The sequence below is a fragment of the Cynocephalus volans genome, chromosome 2, assembly GCF_027409185.1.
Source record: "Cynocephalus volans isolate mCynVol1 chromosome 2, mCynVol1.pri, whole genome shotgun sequence".
Lineage (NCBI taxonomy): Eukaryota > Metazoa > Chordata > Mammalia > Dermoptera > Cynocephalidae > Cynocephalus > Cynocephalus volans.
Window position 1 is genome coordinate 62,684,082 of NC_084461.1, and position 19,185 is coordinate 62,703,266.

The window sequence follows — 19,185 nt, forward strand, 5'->3', positions numbered from 1 at the left end:
AGGTTTTTGCTTTCTGTTTTCGTTTTTGTTTTTTTAGCATCTTGGTAGTTGGCCTGCATTAAAAGATCAAATGAACATCCCAATTACATGCAGTAAATACATTTCATCAAGAGGAAAGTAGCTGGAGAGCAAGAGTGTGGATTCCCACCAGGTGGCACTGTTCAATAGACAAGGAAGTGAGTGTTTCTATGGCTAAGTTCAGCAGAGCAGAGACATGCATGCCGGTTGGCGGGGCAGATTTAACTGCGAACTCTCTTCTTATCTTGTGGGAGAGCCCAGTTTAGCACCCCCATGTCAAGTGGAGCTCAGTCTCAGTTTTCGTGATTGCAGCAACAGAATTCACAAATATGTCAGGATTGCTTATGGATATACCGTGAGACCAGAGAAATGTAGTCAGAGGTATGATTCAAATCCAATATCAGGAGCTCCCTCCCACTACAGACTGCTCCCACTTCCTCAGTAGTTAAGCTGTTCTGCCCACTTGCCTGCCCAGGTCCTAGGCTGCCACCCATCTCAACTAATTTTGTCACTAATGAGGACACTGAATTGGCTCACTCAGCATCCGCCCATCTCACCCCCCTCCTAGTGTATCCTCCTATATAAGAGGCTGGAACTATGATTCCCAGACTCCCTTGCTGCTGGGGTTCCATGTTCTCTAGTTTCTGCTCGTTACATGTGATTATATAAGACTTGAATTCAGAAGTGTGACAAGACATGGGGTATCCCTTTTGCAGGAGTAGATTGGAGCCAAAGTGGTGTGGTTCTAGAGTTAGCAGCTGTAGCAGAGGCTTCTCCATCCAGCATGCAGCTTCTGTCATAACAAAAGCAGTTGCTCAAGGAATTTCAGCCAAGAGTCAAATTGTTCAGCTCTCACAAGGATTTAATGAGCCACCTGATACCCTATAGTTAAATCATTTCTGCTAAAACTAGCTAGAGTGGATCATGTTCTCTGTAACTAAGCCTTGAATGACATAAATTATCTCCTACAAGCCTGAGCTAGAAATCTGATAAATTTCCTAAATTCCTCTTTTCTCCTCACTTCCTATAGTTAATTGGTCCACAAATATTGTCTAAACATGTATTAAAGAAAAAATTATTCCGACACTTGTTAAAATGGTAAGAAAGACTTTATTCAGGACTATTCCAATAAGTGTCAAGACTACCATAATAGAGGAAACAAATTAAGCTCAACTTCAAAAATCACTAAACAGGAGAGATTTATAGCCAACCAGCAGAGTGAGGGGTCGGTGGATGGAAAATGCTGAGAAGAGAAATCAAGAGTAAGGGGATTCTTGATAAACCAACTTAATAAGGTTCTTGCTAAAGGCAGGCCAGGGTGATCAGATAATCAGGGTAGGAGTTGAGGAATTTGATCAGATATTGAGAGCGATCATCTATCAAGGGTGAGGGATTCTTGTTAAACTGACCATCAGAATTCTTGCTAGAACTGGACTATGCAAGCCCAGTGAGGATGCGGGCCAAAGTTGAGGCCTACTCCAGAAGAGGGAACAGAGGAAACTGACTAAAATATGGTCCAAGAGGACCAAAGGAGAGGCCTAGGACATGCCTACCAAGAAATGAAAAAGACCTGTGTAAAGCAGAGTATAAGACTAGTGACAAGCATAAAATAACTTTATAAATTACAAGAAAGTATTTCTAAGCGGGAAGACCCCATGTCACAAAGATGTCAGTTCTCTCCAAACTAATCTATAATGTCAATGCAATTCCAGCCAACAGATTTTTTTGGACCTGGCAATAAAGTCTTCAAGTTGATGTGGAAGGAAAAGTTTTTTAAAATGCCAGGAAATTTTAGAAATAAGAATATGTGTGCGTGCCCTTCAAGATATCAAAGCATAATTCAGAAGTATAATGATTTAAACAGTGTAACATTGACCCAGGAAGAGATGTGTAGACCAAAAGAACAGAATAAAGAGCTCCAAACAGAACTAGACATCTTTATGAAAATTTAGAATACAGTTATGTGCTCCGTAACGTTTTGGTCAACAATGGACATAGATGACAGTGGTTGGAGCAATCAGCCATATAGTGCAGGTGTGCAGTAGGCTATACCATCTAGGGGCTTCCCATTTTCCCCCTTTCAAACAGAAATGTCTGTAGCGGTTATCCTATGCCTGTTCCATCATTGTATTTTGCGTGCGTTGGGGGCAAATAACTCATCTCTTCAGTTCACGGTCTTCAGATGAAAAGGAACTGTTCTTCAGGAGCTCTATTTAAGAAACTACATCCCAGGAGTCTCACCCAAACCTAGATGTAATTTATATGCTGAAATTCAGGATTTCAAGTGGATGTTCCAAAGGAATGAGGCTTTTGGGGTTCTTGGGAAGAAGGGCATGTGTTTTGCACGTGGGAGGAATACAAATAATTTGTGGTCAGAAAGAAGATTCCTCTCTTAAGGTGGAGCCTAAGCCCCCGCCCCTTGATTGTGGGCTGTATTTAGTGACTCACTTCTAAGGAATAACATGTGGTAGCAGTGCTGTATGTCACTTATAAGATCAGCTCGTGCAAAGGTATTGTGGCCCCCTCCTCTTTGCTCTCTCTCCTGGATCACTTGGTCTGGGGTTCGCCAGCTGCCATGTTGTGAGTCTATCAAACAAGCCTTATGGAGAGGGTCATATGGATGTAATTGAGGCTTTCAGCCACCAGCTATCAACAGCTATCGAGTAACTGAGGCCTCCTGCCATCGGCCACGTAAGTTAGCTTAGAAGCAGATCATCCAGCATAGCCAAGCCTTCAGAAAAAAACCTTTGCATGACTGCAACCTCATGAGAGACTCTAGCCAGAATCACCCAGCTAAGACTCCTGAATCCCTGACCCACAAAAACTACGAGATATTTATTATCTTGTTATTTATTATTTATTGTTGTTTTAAGCACCTAAGGGGGGGACAGGATGTTCGCGGGCGCGACTCCTCCTAGCAAGAGCGGCGTCTCGGCGCTGGGCAGGCGGCCCGAGCTGTGTCCCAGGCCCTTTTCTCACTTTGCTCGGCCTAGATTCAAATCGTGGTTGCTGTCTGGGCCCCGCTCCTACCTGGGGACAGTCCCGGAGTAAATTCTCGGAGTGGCCTTGGTGGGGGGCGCGCGGCGACGGGCGGCAGTCTCCTGGGGCGGCGCGACCGCGGCCTGGAGGCGGAGTCCGGGGCGGGGCGCGCTGTCATCTGACTCGCCGACTAGCGCGAGGCTTCTTAGCCCGGCCCGGGAGGGAAGTGCGGTCGGGAGGCTCCCGCTGGGCACGCCGGGCCGAGGGCAGCCGAGCGGCCATGGAGCAGCGCCCGCCGTCGCCGCACCGACTGCAGCTGCTGGCGCTGCTGCTGGCGCTGGCCCCGCGCGTCGCGGCCGGGCCGGAGCCCGCGCTGTGGCCCCTGCCGCTGTCGGTGGAGACGTCCCCGAAGCTGCTGCGCCTCGCCCCCACGGACTTCTCCATCGGCCACGGCCCCAGCTCCTCGGCCGGCCCCTCCTGCGCCCTGCTGCAGGAAGCGTTTCGGCGGTAAGCGCCCCGGCCCGGCGGGGAGGGGACCGGGGACGCTGTGCAGACCCTCACACCGCCCCAATTCACAGACGAGGAAACTGTCTCCCAGCCGGCGAGTGATAGGTCCGGAAGGCGCTCAAACCTATCGGGACTGAACCCAAGCCCCTCCCTTCCCTTCTTCCCCCGCCTCCTCAGGGACACCCTGGGTGCTCAGGAGCCCTGGTCTGAGTGCAGGATACTGAGTAGGAAGAGCAGGGTTCTCCGAAGCAGTCGCCTTGTTCACCTCAGAAGGGCAATCGAGATGGATGGAGGGGACACTAATTTCCTGACTTCAGATTTGGGGACAGAAGTGACAGCCTTTTATTCGCAGGGAGACAATGGGTGCATCTGGCAGGACTTAGACAAGCTGGTCCTGAGGGACCAGGATTCCCCAAAGTTGACTTATTTATAGGCCCATCTCACCCCCTTCCAGCTCCCCTTATCTCCTGGTAACAATTCTGATGGCAGAAATCCTTAGGTTGGAGCACTGCCTAAAACTCCCCTTCCCTTCCAAGGTCTGTTCAGCATAGAATGTTAGCTGTTTCAGTCTAACTACTTTTCTGTGGCCAGTGGTTTGGCAGTTTCCATCTGCTGCTTTTGGTTTCTCAACACCGATCATGTGCATGCTCTCCCTCCTTCCTCTTTTACAGACCCCTGCAAACCTCACATTTCCACATCTCTCTGACCCCTTTGGCCACAGATAAGGTGAACTGGGTGATGGGAAGCGGGCGGCACACAGCCAGCTTTCTAACCACATCATAGACTAAGTAGGTTGCATTGGGGGACGTGTTTGAACTAGCCACATGCTGTCTCCTCACTGTGAGACCTGCCTCGGTAGGACTGTCCTGAAGGTGTGCAGTGCCCTGCAGGATTGTAATTTGGTGCTAGCTGTACTGCTCTCTTCCACCCCCAGATTAGTCCCTGTGCCAGTAGATACAATTATAGCTAAATTGTGCCTCCAGGACACCAATGGTGGAAAAATGCATAACTAAGCTTAATAATATGTTCTGACCCCACATAGGCCTGGTGCTTAGGCTCAGGCTGAAGAGGCCCAAGATGTTGATGGCAGAAATCTCTGCTGTCAGAAGGTTCATGCTTTCCTGTGGATGTTGTTACCCTCGTTTTTAGACACATACTCTAATGAGACTTTGGTATTAAATCTAATAGGTGGGAATGCTAGAGAGGGATAAAGATGTAAACCAAAGTGGCTGGTTGCCTTGGGATATTCAGAAGGATTGTATGGAAAGTACTTGAAAGTTATTTAAAAGAAGATCATGACTAGGATTGAAAATCTTTTAAAAACAAACACTCTTACCATGTTTGCCTTGGGACTTAGCATGTAAAATTGGGTTTCCCACTGTGTCACACTGCTAGTAAAACTAGGACTTGGTAATGAGCTGGAATGTGACAGGAAAGCATGGGTGACATAAGTTAACAATGAGTAGATAACCAGGACTTGAATCAGCTGTGAGATGGTTTGAAAACAAGGCTTGGTATTTCAGTGCTGGTGCAGGTAATTACCTGAAGAGTTTGCCTAAATCATGGCCTGGGTGTGAAGCATCTAATTATACTTGACATTGTTAGGAAGCAGGTTATAAAACATATTAGTCCTATGGCTAAGACTTGAAAGCATGCAGGTGCTCGTTCTAGGAAGTTAGGAGCAGCAGTATCTATCTCAGAGTAAGAGCACAGTGGGGTTGGAAGGATTTGGCAATATGGGGGTGTTCAGAAAGCTCTAGGTGGTTAGGAACACACACAGTCTAGGCACCAGATTGTTCAGAACCACGTGGCTCCTGTCTCTAAAGAACCCAAGTTATATCACAAACCCTACTTTGAAACAGAATGCTCTTTGCAAGCAGAGAGTTTGGCTATTAGGCATATGGCTGCTTCTTCAGCTTCTAGAAGAATCCATCACATGCTAGTCATTCTTTTTTTTAAATAAATGAATTGTTTTACTCCTTCAGTGTCTGGAAAGCTAAATTAACCCAAATAACTTGGATATCACCATCTCAAAGCCTTTTGACTTTTCTGTTAGAGTTTTATGTATTATCCAGGGCCGAGGTTTTCCTTATTTGGGGCAAGCCATTTAACTCAGATCTCAAAGCTGCCAGCAGCTTTTTAAAAATTTTATGTTTAATTGTGGTAAAATACACATAATATAAAATTTACCATCTTAGCCATTTCTAAGTATACACTTCGATGTTCTTAATTTCCTTTTAAATCTATCAAGGTTTCCTATGAGTGGGGACCTCAACACTTCCATTTATTCCAAACTCGTCGGAATTTTCCTACCTCTCCTTACTTCTCTGGAAAAGTACAAGATGTTCTTACACATAAGTAGCATAGAAAACCTTCTGGCTTATCAAAATCTATAAAATATTCTTTAAATAGTTGCTCTGAAGCCTATCTGATTTCTTTATTCTCTAGCACCATTAAATATTTTTGGGTATCAACAGAAGGTAAATTTTAAAGGCTCTGGTGACAATTCTGCGGGCTGGTGACTTTCTTTGGTGGGTATATGTATCAGATAGGATACTTTTGTTGGAAGGTAACAGAAACTCTGACTCAATCTGGCTTAAGCAATAAGAAAACTTATCTCACACATTAGGAAGTCCAAAAGTAGGGAAGAATTTAAGGCTCAACAGTGTCATTAGAGATCCATATCCTTCCCATCTCTGCTCTGCCATCTTTAGTGTAGCTGCAACTAATCCAGGTATCACGTACAGAGAAAAAGTTTTCTTGTGGTTTGCTTCAGAGAGTAACTTCTCCCCCACCATATCGCCCACACCCAATAACCCCACACACCAGCACGGGTCAGAATTTGTTTTCACACCCAAAAGTGATGTATTGCCATGATGGGTTTGATTACTGGTTATTCACAGGTGATTCATATGCATCACTTGAGAGTTGAGGGTGGCCAGGTGTGGGGGAATGTTGGGAAGCCTTTAAAATTCCCGTGCCTTAGACTTCATGAATACGACCCCAAAAGCACGGGCAACCAAAGGAAAAATAAACAAATGGGATTATATCAAACTAAAAAGCTTCTGCACAGCAAAAGAAACAATTAAAAGAGTTAAAAGACAACCAACAGAGTGGGAGAAAATATTTGCAAAATATACATCTGACAAAGGATTAATATCCAGAATATATAAGGAACTCAAACAACTTTACAAGAAGAAAACAAGCAACCCAATTAAAAAATGGGCAAAAGAGCTAAGTAGGCATTTCTCTAAGGAAGATATACAAATGGCCAACAGACATATGAAAAAATGCTCAACATCACTCAGCATCCGGGAAATGCAAATCAAAACCACATTGAGATACCATCTAACCCCAGTTAGGATGGCTAAAATCCAAAAGACTATGAACGATAAATGCTGGCGAGGCTGCGGAGAAAAAGGAACTCTCATACATTGTTGGTGGGACTGCAAAATGGTGCAGCCTCTATGGAAAATGGTATGGAGGTTCCTTAAACAATTGCAAATAGATCTACCATATGACCCAGCCATCCCACTGTTGGGAATATACCCAGAGGAATGGAAATCATCAAGTCGAAGGTATACCTGTTCCCCAATGTTCATCGCAGCACTCTTTACAATAGCCAAGAGTTGGAACCAGCCCAAATGCCCATCATCAGATGAGTGGATACGGAAAATGTGGTACATCTACACAATGGAATACTACTCAGCTATAAAAACGAATGAAATACTGCCATTTGCAACAACATGGATGGACCTTGAGAGAATTATATTAAGTGAAACAAGTCAGGCACAGAAAGAGAAATACCACATGTTCTCACTTATTGGAGGGAGCTAAAAATTAATATATAAATTCACACACACACATACACACATACACACACAAACCGGGGGGGGGGGAGGAAGAAGATATAACAACCACAATTATTTGAAATTGATACAACAAACAAAAGAAAGGACATTGTTGGGGGGAGGGGGGGGAGGGAGAAGGGAGGGAGGTTTTGGTGATGGGGAGCATTAATCAGCTACAATGTATATCGACAAAATAAAATTTAAAAAATAAAAAAAATAAAAAATAAAAAAACCTTAAAAAAAATAAAAAAAATAAAAAAAATAAAAAATAAAATAAAATTCCCGTGCCTTTATCCCATTCTCAGAGATTGTGATTCTTAAGGTCTGGATATTAGGATTTTCAAAAAGCTCCGTAAGTGATTCTCATGTGCAGCTTGGGGTGAGAATCTCTAGTGAGACTAATAAACGGGTCATGGATTTGAGGAGTCAACTACCATGTCCATAGCACGTATGTATTTAAAATTTGGCTAAGGTGCTTTTAAAATTTGTTTAAATTTTTTTTCTCATACAGATATTATGGCTATATTTTTGGTTTCCACAAGGGGCATCATGGCCCTGATCATTTTCCGGATGGAACACAGTTACAGCAACTTCATGTCTCAATTGTCCTTGAGTCGGAGTGTGATGCTTTCCCCATTGTGTCTTCGGATGAGTCCTGTAAGTACTATGTAATGTGTGTCATATTCAAAGCAGCCATTAAGACTTAAGTGCCAGAAACAGGCTCCACGCCATGAACCATGGTGAGTTCTTGCCCAGTGAGTTTATAATTCCTATTTTAAAAATAACCTTTAAAGTCTGATAATACAAGTAATAGTGGTAGAAAATTTGTAAGTACAATAAGTGCAGAAGAGGAAGAAATAAATCACCTGTAATCCCAGCACTCAGACAGAATTAACCAGTTATTTCATGTGTGTATATATTTTTGCAGAATAAAACATTTAAATTAATTTAGATATTAATATAGACATGATAAATCTGCTTTTGTATTCTTGCAATTTTGTATTTTTATGTTCTTTTTTGTATAATAATACACTATAAACATTTATGAATTTCACTAAATATTCTTCTGTGACATCACTTTTAGTGACTGAATAATGTTCTCCCACTGTATGGATGAGCTTTCTTGGCTAATCCCTTATTTTTGGACAGCCAGGTAATTTCTTAACTGTTATCTTTGAAGACAAATGTATGCTTACATCCATGATCTCTATTTATAATCTAATTTTACACAAAGATAATGCAGATCTGGGGGTGGGGATGGGTAAAGCTGTTTCATTTGATTAACAATATAATCAATACTTAGCTATATATTTTTCTCATTGTTGCCTAAAACATTCTCTAGGGCTTTTCCCAAATTGTTTTGGACTCCTTTGTTCACAGACTGCCTCATGGACAGTCAGTACAGCCCTTGAAAAATAGCTTTTTTTCCTCTTCAATTCTGTAGCTGTTCTTAGAAGAGAAATAGGATAATTTACTAACATCAGCTTTTTCACTAACTGATTTCAGTTGACAACTTAGCACTCATGCTCTGTGAAGTAGGCTTTGCAATCTGAATTGAGAAAGAAATCGTTAAGTTGCCGAAAAATCTTGCTGTCCAATAGTTTCAGTAATACAGATGATGTTGTAAATTCCAGAAAATAGAATGTATCAAGACTGGAGAGTCATAGCTTGTTGTCTAGTTTGCTGAGCTGACACCCTTTCTTCTGAAGGGGAAGCTTCTCGAGACAAGGTGATTGTGAAATTTTCTGGTTGAAATATAAACTAGTTTTAAGTCTTTAGTTGATGATGATGGTAAAAGTAATATATACTAATGGAAATAACAAGATAACAAATGTCCACAGTGTGAGGAAAGGTTGGAGGAAGTGACAAGTGTTAAAACACTACGTGTTAAAAATTAAAATATGCATACCCTGAGAACCAGAAGTGGACTAGTTTCTATTGCAGAGAGCTAGTTACATGCATCAAGGATGTTGGATGCAGTTGCCTGTATGGTGAAGAACTGCAAACAAAACTAAATGTCCATCAATAGAGTAATGGCTAAATATATCTTGTCAACCCACACTGAAGAGTACTATACAACAGTTAATAATAAATAAGCAGCGTTATAAAGAGCAGACATGCAGAGCTTGCCAAGACAAACTGCTGAGTTAAACAAGAAGGTGTAGAATATGTGCAGAGGAAGGTACCATTTATTTATCCACACAGGGACACACACATAAAGCAATACCATATTTTCTCATCACATGTACATATATATGTAAATGCTACGAAAAGGCCTGATAAATGTTTCCTTTGAGGAAGGTAGAGGGAGTTGGGTGAGCATCTTAAAGGGGGTTTTAGCTTTATCTATAGTATTTTTTTATCTTTTAAAGAATGTATTGACATGTTATTTGTATATACACTCTCTAAAACAAGTATTTATGGTGCAAAAAGGTACAGAAGGTGATAACTGTAAAGTTAAAGATGCCACTCTTGTCCACATCAGGGAGGTGATCATTGTTAACACTAGTAATTTGGTTTTTTTAATTAAAATTCTATAGCCATGTATCCATATATTTAGAAAACCAAGTCTCCTCTAATTGCTATATATTTTTCCCATTGAATTGAACGAGAATCCTTTTTAATATCAGCCAGTCCTCAACTATTGGAAAACAATTGGTCTCAGTACACGCAGCAACATGTTAATGTTTATAGGTGATTCTATGTTAACTATTTCTGTTACACTTTCCTCTGTGTAATCAAGACGGAAAAAAGAGAAAGAATTCACTCAAAGTACCATCAATGAGGCCTGGAGGGACTGCCACCCCTCAGAGGAGCAGTAGCCCCTGGAGGGACTGCCATCCATCAGGGGAGCAGCCCTGATTCAAAATCAGCCTTTCTTTTTATTGACAAGACAAGAAAGTTTCACAAGAAAAATCAGTTGATTCAGTCATCAAAGAAGGACGTAAAAACAGGCAGTGTAAAACTTGTAACAGCAGTAAATTAACAATGTGACATTCCAGAATGTAATTTGTAAAAAGCTAGGTTAATTCACCAACAAACAGCTTGTCCTTAGTAAATATTTTCTTTTCCACGTACTTCCTATAGCAATTTCCTTAGCATATTTAAACAGCATTCAAGCAGTTTCCTTAACATATCGTAAGAACAATCAGTAGGTTAAATAATCAATAGTCATTCAAGCCAGAATCAAACCAGCAACATAAAACAGTCAAAGTACACAATCCCATCCCTAAACAGTGATTAGAATTGATTAGATGGCTTTTGCCAAACTTATCTGTGGACTTTCGTCCCCTACTCAAGAGCCTTTTGGCTCATTCTTGCATTATCTAAAAATCCTATTCTAAGATCGAAGGAGGATCAAGATTTCTAACCCACTACATATTTCTGGGAGATCTCACCTATAATGTGGGGGAAAAAAAGGTTTTTTAAAGTGACCCATCAATGGAACAGTGAGTTTTAGGTAGCTGATTAAGAATTTGATATTGTTGGAGAGGAAACCTGATTAAATTGTACTCATAATAGCAATCAGTTCTTAGCCTGGCATTTAGCTAACTCATCACCGTGTTCTTCTGATGGAAAAAACTGTCTTGTCACAAGATTGTCACCTGAGACAGTCACATGATTGAAAGGGCTTTCCCAACCTGCAGCCCACTATCCTGTGACAGTCTGGGTGGTGGTGGTAGATGGTGATGATCCAACCCAGAGGATGCAATGTTCAGTCATTAACCTCCAGCCCTTGCGTGTCATTACTGTGGCAAAGTTTACATCTGTCCCACTGTTTAGTTTTCAATCTCTCTATCCTCTGTTGTTTTATTCTATCTGTGGTTGACACTATTCCAGACTTCTCTAAAAGACTAAAATGATTATTGGGCAAAGGCCAACCTTAAGCAGAATATGATTTTAAAGATTAGCCTCTCCTTGTCCAGAAGTGGTTAACTGGAGCCCCATTCTAGATGGGTGTGAACTTTTTTTTTTCATTTTGGGTGTGAATTTTTAAGGAAGTGGGACAAAGCTGAATTATTTTTATTGAGTGGGACAGAGCAAAATTAAGCTGAAGGGAGTTAGGGAGTAAGTCTTAAGACAGATTTGGATGATATTGAAGGAAAGTACATGCAGAGCAGGTAGAAAAAACTGAACAGAAAAGAGATTTCAGTAACACCTGAGGTGTCACCAGGGAATTACGGGCGTTGAAGAATGTTTGCATTTTTGACCTAAAATATTGGCTTACCTAGGACTCGACTCTGTGGAGGGGAAGTTGGAGAGAGGGGAAAATGAGAAGTTACAGAGTGACAACCACGTTCCTGACTTGAGTAACTCAACTGACTGGAGGGTTGTGCTATGACTCACTGGAAAGAGGAGCACAGGAGACGGGCAGGTTGAAGTGTGTGCCGGAGGAGGGAGGGACAGGTCGGTTTTGGACATGTGGAGGTTAAGGAATCTACATGACATCTAAGTGGAGATGTACAGGAGGGAGATGTGCAGTAGGAGGAAGACACAGATCTGGAGCTCAGGATAAAAGAATGGTCCAGAAATACCAATGATATGTCTAGGAAATGTGTGTCTTTGAGGGATTAACAAAAAGCATTAAAAACAAACAAAACACCAAAGCTTTTTCTTTTCCCCCCACCGATACAGACACCTTACTTGTGAAAGGACCAATAGCTTTCCTCAAGGCCAATAAAGTTTGGGGAGCATTACGAGGTAAGTTCTGTGCAGTTTCATTGTTACTTTCTAGTAAAAGAATATTTTCAGGTGGTGCTTTGTGAAATCAAGCACAGCAAAACTTTGTGGCCTTGGACCCTGATGGAATTTGGATGTATTGTCCTCCCAGAAGTCATATGGAATTTTGATCCCCAGTGTGGCAGTTTGAGTCATGGGGGCGGATCCCTCATGAATGGATTAATGCTCTCCCTGGGGGGTGAGGGTCCTGAGTGAGATCTCACTCTGTTAGTTCCCATGAGAGCTGGTTGTTTAAAAGGCCCTGGCTCCTCCCCTCTCTCTCTCTCTTGCTTCTTCTCGCCATGTGATCTGCTTGTACCCACCAGCTGCCTGCCACTTTCTGCCATGAGTAGAAGCAGCCTGAGGCCCATGCCAGATGCAACTGTCCCAGAATTGTTAGCCAAATAAACCTCTGTTCATTATAAATTACCTAGTCTCAGGTATCTCTGTTATAGCAACACAAACGGACTAAAACAGACCCTTTACAGAATGATTTGTTGAGTAGTTTCCAAAATGATTTCCAGTAAACATTTACTACTTAAAACATGGGAGAAATCTCATTTGACTTTTTAAAAACTGTGTGAGGTTTATTACCTTCCTACAGTGCTGTAAAATTCACTGACGCTCTTGGGACTGTAGTGATTATAGAGCTATCAATGGCCCCGAACTGTTCTGATGAGGGGATTTTGTTTCAGCTATGACTTCTTGCTGCTTTCAGTAACAGGCATCTCTCCTTGCCCAATTTTAAATTCCTGTGGATTTTGAAACATACCTTAGTTTATAGGAACTGTGTGAAAAGATCAATATGCTCTAGCATTGTTTAGAGGTTGTGGGGAAAGAGGAACCTTAAAAACTTTTCCTGTGAATTTCTGGGTCTGAACTTCATAGTTGGGCATCGGGACATTTACTTTTGCCATCCAGAAACTTCTTTTACCTCTCCTTTTAGGTTGATAAGATATTTGTACTGACTTCCAAATAGCAGGATTTTTAAAAAGTGAATTTAAAAAGAAATTTTAGCTAACCAACCAGTTACAGTCATTAAAAATAAAAAAGATTTTGGATTTGACTCAGGTTGATGGTTATCTAAAACAATCAGTTATGCTATATGTTTTTATAGCCATAAGAATGGTATGACTTTCTTATTTCAAAGTAGAATATGAAAGGGCCGGCCTGTGGCTCACTCGGGAGAGTGTGGTGCTGATAACACCAAGGCCACGGGTTCGGATCCCTGTATATGGATGGCCGGTTGGCTCACTTTGGGGAGCGTGGTGCTGACGACACCAAGTCAAGGGTTGAGATCCCCTTACCAGTCATCTTAAAAAAAAAAAAGAATATGAAAATATCTATAGATATTTGTTAAAAATACAACTGCAATCATTATTATTTGGATCATTTAGATAAAACGTTACATGTTTTTAATCTTTTATTAGTCTGATGTGCCTGTCTCGTCTGGGGTCTGTTAGGGAGAATAATCCTTAATGATGTTTGTCCTGTTTCATACCAAAATGAAGAACTGTAGGGAGTGTGCAGTGACTAGATTCTAGTCCAAGAAGTCCTTATATTCTGTTTACCATCAGACTTTCAAAGTAATGTACTCTAAACTGATACCTGAGTGTATTACCACTTAACAGAAAATTTCAGTTATTCTTCCCAGTATGAACCTATATTTGGGGAGGGTGGAGAGCGAGAAAGGCATAACCAAAATGACTTTGAACTATTCTTGGGTTAAAAATTTCCCTGGCCATATAGCTGTCAGTTAGAATGATGAATCTTGATAAAGTCAAGGCCAGTTAGAGGAATTAGCCTGTAACCAACCTAGTGTATTAAGGGAAAGATCCACAAGAGTAAAAATTGTTCCAGAGATGGTCTTTACAGCTATAACACTGTAAGTTGTAAACTGGACCTTTATTTATAGTTTCACAGTCGTTTCTCAAGTCTTTTTTTCCCCTCTGTTAAATTTAGGTAACTTCTAAAATGACAATAATATTTGATTATAAAAATTCTTTCTCATAATGCTATAGATTTACTAAGGAACTGGTATTTTATTTTATTAAATCACTATTCTTCTTTTGTGTTTAACATTCAAATAAACCCCAGGATATGGATACAATGAAGTAAAGCATTTTTATTAGATGAATAGAGAAGGCAAACAGGAAATCAGCTTTGATTTTAGAAAATATGTTAGAGGATTGTGTTAGTCTCTTTCTGTTGCTTATAACAAAATACCTAGAACAGGGTAATTTGTAAGAAAAAGAAATTTACTGCTTGCAGTTTCCGAGGCTAGGAAGTCAAAAGTCCAGAGAACACATCTGATAAAGGTCATCCTTAGCAGTAATGCAGGGGTGAATGGCAGAATGGCACATGACAGAATGGCAGAGCAGAGACAGAGAGAAAGAGACTCACATGCTCTCCTTTTAAAGCCTTCAGAACCATGCCTATGACCACCATTATTAATCCATTCATTTGGGCATGGTCCTCAGAATCTGATCACCTCTACAAGGGCCCATCTTTCCATTACTTTAATAGGACTTCCCACCCTAAACAGAGTGGGGATCAAGTTTCCAATACATCAAACTTGAGGGGACACAATTCAATCCATATCATTCTGACCGTTTGTTTAAAAAGAACAAACAAAGAAAGTTTGTTCTTTTCACATGCAAATACATTCTTTACATCCCCAAAGTTATAACTTATTTCAACTCAAAAGTCCAAAATCCCATCTGTGAAATTAAAACAAGTTATCTACTTCCAAGATACAATGGTGGGACGAGCATAGCATACATATTCCTGTTCAAAAAGGGAGAAATAGCCTAAAAGAACTGTGTAACAGGTCCCAAACAAGTCTTAACCCCAGCAGTGCAGGCATCAAATCTCAAAGCTGGTCAGTCATGTACCTTGACCCCATGTCCTCTGCAGGCTGGTGTGGGGGTTTGATCCCCAAGTCCTCAGGCAGCTCAGCTTCTATGGCTTTCCTGGTCTGAGGCCATGCTTTAGTTCTCACAGGCTGGTGTTGCTCACTGATAACTCCACAGGTCTGGAGTCTCCATGGTGGTCCTGCTCTTATGGCTCCACTAGGCGTGCTCCTGATGGGGTGTCTCTCCTACAACTCTGACCCCACATTTCCACTCAGCATTGCTCTAGTGAAGGCTGTCTGTGGTGACTCTGCCCCATGACAGATCTCTTCCTGGGCCCCCAGTCTTTTCCATACATTCTTTGAAATCTGGGTGGAGGCTCTCAAGCCTCCACAGCTCTGGCATTTCTGCAAGCCTGCAGACCTAACACCATGTGGACACTACCAAAGCTTCCAGCTTATATTTTCCAAGCTACAGGTCCAGCCACACCTGGGGCCAATTTAGCTACAGCTGGAGCTGTCAAAGCAGCTGTGGTGCTGGTGTGGAGAGCAACATCCCAAGGTGGCCCTGGCCAGCGAGCCCATAGAGGATGCCTTGGGCCTGTTCACCAAGGCTATTCTGTCTCCCTAAGCCTCTGGGCCTGTAAGGGAAGATGCAGCCTCCATGATCTCTGAAATGCCTTCAAAGTCTTTTTTCTTTTCTCTTGATAATCCCTTTTTTCTGTACTAGTCTTCATAGCAAATGGTCACTGGGCTGCACCATTGCATTTTTCTCCTGAAAATGCTCTCTGCTTCTCTACCACACGGCCAGGGTGCAAATCTTCTAAATCTTTATGCTTGACTTCCCTTTTAAATTCTGGCTTTATGTCATGCCTTTGCCACCATAACTCAGTGTAGGCTGTTACAAGTAGCCATGTAGCTTTCTTAGTGTTTTGCTGCTTAGAAATTTCTTCCACCAAATACCCTGAGCCAGTACTTTGAAGTTCCATATTCCATAAAATGTTTGGGCATGAACAGAATGCAGCCAAGTTCCCTGCCAGTTCATAGCAAGGGTGATCTTTGCCTCAGTTTCCAATAAGTCCCTTCTCATTTACATCTCAGATCTCCTCAGTATGGCCTTTACTGTCCATATTTCTATCAACATTCTGCTCACCACCATTTAACCAGTCTCTAAGAAGTTTCAAGCTTTCCCTGGTTTTCTTGTCTTCTAAACTCCCACTAGCAGCTAGGCATTTTCTTGCCCATTCCTCAGAATTCTTCCAGCCTCTCTTCAACACCCAGTTCCAGAGCCGCTTCCACATTCTCAAATATTTGTTATAAGTGACACCCTACTCCTGGTACCAATTTTCTGTATTAGTTCATTTCTGCTGTTCATTAAAAAATACCTGAAACTGGGTGATTAGTAAAAAAAAAAAAAAAAGAAAGAAAGAAAGAAAAATGAAATATTTCTTACAGTTTCTGAGGCTGGGAAGTCCAAAGTCCAGGGAACATATCTGGTGAAGGCCTTCCTTGGTGGTTTCTTCAGTGACACAGGGTATCACATTGTGAGATGGTGGAAGCAGAGAGATAGACTCTCATGTGCTGTCCTTTTAAAGCCCTCAGAACCATGACCGTGACCACCAGTATTAATCCACTCACTAGGGCATGGTCCTACAATCTAATCACCTCTTCAAGGCCCCACCTTTCAGTTACCATAATAGGATTTCCCACCCTCAACAGTTACAGTGGGTGTTAAGCTTCAATGACTTTGGGGGACCATTCAATCCACTGCAAGGATATAATTATCACAGTGTATTTTTAGAGTGTGTTGGTATAAAACTATATTCAATTTTATTTGCGTTACTTGGTTATAAGCCTATATTTGGATAATACAACTTTTATTGTCTTGATTTATTGTTTTATAAATTAATGTAATAAATCTTATTTTCCTCAGGTTTAGAGACCTTTAGCCAGTTAGTTTATCAAGATTCTTATGGGACTGTAAGTATGATTATTATGTTACTATTGTTGGATAGACATATTACTACTAGAAAAATTGAACCTGCTTAGCTATTGTTTCCTGAAGGTTTCTTTTCCCCAAATGTTTTAGATGGTAAATGTGTATATTATACTTTTATTGTTGTTCTAAATTAATCTTTTATCCAATACTTGTATAGATACAGTAGTCTTCATTGGTCTCAAGGCAACGGAAAATTCTAAAACTAAATCAAAATTTTATTTTGTCTTATAGTTCACCATCAATGAATCCAAAATTGTTGATTCTCCAAGGTTTCCTCATAGGGGAATTTTAATTGATACATCCCGACATTATCTGCCAGTTAAAGTTATTCTTAAGACTCTGGTAGGTAATTGCTTTATTTTAATCCATCATCTATTCTGAACATGTGTCCTCTTTATGTTGTTACTTTATGTTGGTTACTTACACTGTTGTATAGGTTGGAACATGGGGATTTGCTTTTCTTGTACTAAGTGTAAGCAAGCACTCCTTAGGGAGGTGTATTTCCTCAGCGGTGAAGTGTAAGCTTCCCCCTAAGCAACCACCCTCCTGTTTTCACTGGGAGGGCCACATACCTGTATTTACCCAAGACTGTTAAGAGAAAAACAATTTTAATACTGCCCATTGGCCCTCTGTGTATACTCGCATTTGTCAAATTGTGTCTAGACTTTTGGTTAGGAACACATGGCCACCATACTTCTAGTTAGTGTCCTTTAATTTTGTCATCTTTACTTACTTTTTAAAAAGTGGCACTGAAAGGGATCTGGGAGCTTCTTTGTACCTAGGGAAATGTTACCAAGGAATATGGACCCTCAGGGGTGGCGGGAGTTAGGAATAAGGTTAACAATAACTATTTCCTCCTACGGACTTTTTATTGATTCATCCCCACCATCACCTGCCAATTTGTAGGGCTGGGGAGGTTTTCTACCTATGTTTTTCTAAACCTTCACTTGATCATTTGTGAATACATCATGCTATTAAAAAATTATTTTTACATTTACATTAATACCCTGAATTTTTTCTCCAAAAGACATTCTTGTCACTTTTATGAGAGAAATGTTTAGTGTAAAAAAAATTCAAACAATATAAATATGCATAAAATAGGCACTTATCCCATAATTTCATTTATCAAAGATTGACATAAATTTTTATGTCCCATTTATCTCAATTTAGACTTAAAAATGAATATATTAACACATACAGTGTGAATTTTTAAAAAACTTACGAGTACTTTTGCTACCTTTTTAACAGTTGACTATTCTATTTTATGTACCATGATATATTTAACAGTCTCATGCTGATGGACATCTAGGTTAATTTATTATCATAAACAGAACTGCAGATCAAGCATTCTTCACCATATATATTTATACATTTGTCAAGATTTTTTCTGGAGGGTAAATTCTTAGAAGTGAGTTTCTGGACTTAAAGATGTATAAGTCTTATCTTTTTTTTTTGACCGGTAAAGGGATCACAACCCTCGGCACTGTGTGGTCTGCACCACGCTCAGCCAGTGAGCGCACCGGCCATCCCTATATAGGATCTGAACCTGCGGCCTCGGAGCTGCCAGCACCATACTCTCCTGAGTTAGCCACGGGGCCGGCCTATAAGTCTTATCGTTTGATGCATTTTAACTTTTGGTACATACTGTCAGACTGCCTTCTAGACTGATTATAGCCACGTATGCTTGGCCAATTGTGTAGCATGATTTTGCCATGTTCTTTGTTAATCTGGTCATAAAGTATATCTCTTTGAATCTGCACTTCCTTGATTTTTTTGTGAATATAAGCCTCTTTCTTGTGTATTTTTTTATATCACAAATTGCAAGTTTATTTTCTATGCCCATTTTGTCTTCTAGAATAATATCTTCCTTGTTGGTTAAAGAGCACTTTAATGTTATACGAGGGTACTTCAAAAAGTTCATGAAAAAATAGAATTAAAAGATAATATGAATCTTTCCATGAACCCCTCATATCTGTTGATAGATTGGATCACTGATACTTTTATATTTGCTTATATTTATATTATATAGTTACCCATCACATATTGTGAAATTTTTCTAAATTTGTTTTTTAAACTATGCATATAATGTCTTTTGCCTGTAGAAGTTTTAATTTTTTTTTTTTTTTTTTACAAAGTAATATCTTTCAATCTTATCTTTTATCATTTTGGGCCTTGTGAGATATGCTAAGAAAGGACTTCTCCACAACATATATAAAATATTTTTAAAAACTCAAATTTTCTTTTAATATTATATTTTTTGC

The 19,185-nt window shown here is 40.6% G+C and overlaps 2 protein-coding genes across 2 annotated transcripts in view; one reads left to right on the forward strand and one right to left on the reverse strand.

Moving 5' to 3' along the window:
- Positions 1–3,196: 3,196 nt before the first annotated feature.
- The window catches only part of HEXB (hexosaminidase subunit beta), a 28,019-nt gene continuing 12,030 nt past the window's right edge, over positions 3,197–19,185 (forward strand). The window contains exons 1-5 of the mRNA XM_063086351.1: positions 3,197–3,504; positions 7,867–8,012; positions 11,991–12,056; positions 16,859–16,905; positions 17,156–17,266. Of these exons, the coding sequence (XP_062942421.1) occupies positions 3,278–3,504; positions 7,867–8,012; positions 11,991–12,056; positions 16,859–16,905; positions 17,156–17,266 (597 nt within the window). The 5' untranslated portion in view covers positions 3,197–3,277. The remainder of the gene's footprint in view (positions 3,505–7,866; positions 8,013–11,990; positions 12,057–16,858; positions 16,906–17,155; positions 17,267–19,185) is intronic.
- Positions 16,200–19,185, reverse strand: part of GFM2 (GTP dependent ribosome recycling factor mitochondrial 2) — a 54,428-nt gene continuing 51,442 nt past the window's right edge. Inside the window, exon 19 of the mRNA XM_063086350.1 lies at positions 16,200–16,316. Within this exon, the coding sequence (XP_062942420.1) occupies positions 16,300–16,316 (17 nt within the window). The 3' untranslated portion in view covers positions 16,200–16,299. The remainder of the gene's footprint in view (positions 16,317–19,185) is intronic.